General features: G+C 43.0%; 1 protein-coding gene across 3 annotated transcripts in view; it reads left to right on the forward strand.

Annotated features, from left to right (window-relative positions):
* The window catches only part of LOC121814651 (cyclic nucleotide-gated cation channel beta-1-like), a 19,812-nt gene extending 18,960 nt beyond the window's left edge, over positions 1 to 852 (forward strand). For all 3 annotated transcript variants that reach the window (XM_042221569.1, XM_042221568.1, XM_042221570.1), the window contains one exon: positions 594 to 852. In XM_042221569.1, the coding sequence (XP_042077503.1) occupies positions 594 to 837 (244 nt within the window). In that variant the 3' untranslated portion in view covers positions 838 to 852. The remainder of the gene's footprint in view (positions 1 to 593) is intronic.
* The last annotated feature ends 152 nt before the right edge of the window (positions 853 to 1,004 follow it).

A 1,004-nucleotide genomic window follows, 5' to 3' on the forward strand; every position in this document is an offset into this window, starting at 1 on the left:
TAATCGATTATATTGATGTTCTCAAATATTGTTGACAGCATCCTGTTATTTCTAATATAACCGCCAACAATTAACAAAATAAACCAAACTAAACTGGCTCACCATTTCTAGAAAGAATTTGATGTGTTTAAATGTGATTTGTGTCCTCTGTACACACTTACCCATAATAACAACGTTATCCAGTGAACGGCAAAAATGAGAAAATATCTCACCTCAGATATTTGCCCCATGGGGTTCAGGGTACAACCTTATGTCTGAATGTTTGACCAGTTGCAAACATTTTGTCTCATAATTTAGAAAAACAGGACCCAAGAGTACAAATGTCAGTATTTCCCTATCAGATCCTTCCACAGTAGATTATACCTCAAACAGAAGCCACTTACATTGCAATTGTAAGTTTTCCTGTGCCCACGTGCTTCTCATAGGAAACTCACTGAGATATTCACCTCACACTGTAAACTCTGACATGAACGTTGCTGTGAATTGTTGCTTGTCAGTGCAGATGATGTCAGTGGAAGGATCAGCTCTGCAGCTTTTGTGGAGGTCTGGTTCGCTCTTCTATGATGTTAATGATGGCTGCTCCTCTTCACCAGGTGCATGGTAGACGTCTGCCCAGCTGAAGATGAAATCAAAGCAACAACTCAAGTGGAAAAGGTGGAGCCTGCTCCAGACGAAACCCACAAGCCCCCAACTCCACCCACTGAATCTGAAGCACCAGAGGAAGCCACTCCTTCAACAGATGCAGAACCAGTCTCCCAACAACCTGAGCCACTGCCTCCAGAAACTCCACCTACTACCACCGATCAGGTGATGGTCTCCTGGATTCTGCTTCTGTAGATGGTAGTTTGATCCAAGCAGAAGAGTTTGAGTATGTTGACAGGTGAGCGGTAGATTGACAGAAGGGCTGTTTGATCTAGTTTCCTACCCTCACCTTTGGTCATGAGTAGGGATGGGTATCATTTAGGTTTTATCCGATACCAGTACCAAACCGGTACTTTTGAAAC

The sequence above is a fragment of the Haplochromis burtoni genome, unplaced genomic scaffold, assembly GCF_018398535.1.
Source record: "Haplochromis burtoni strain Fernald_Lab_line unplaced genomic scaffold, NCSU_Asbu1 Contig_69, whole genome shotgun sequence".
In the NCBI taxonomy this organism is placed as follows: Eukaryota; Metazoa; Chordata; class Actinopteri; order Cichliformes; family Cichlidae; genus Haplochromis; species Haplochromis burtoni.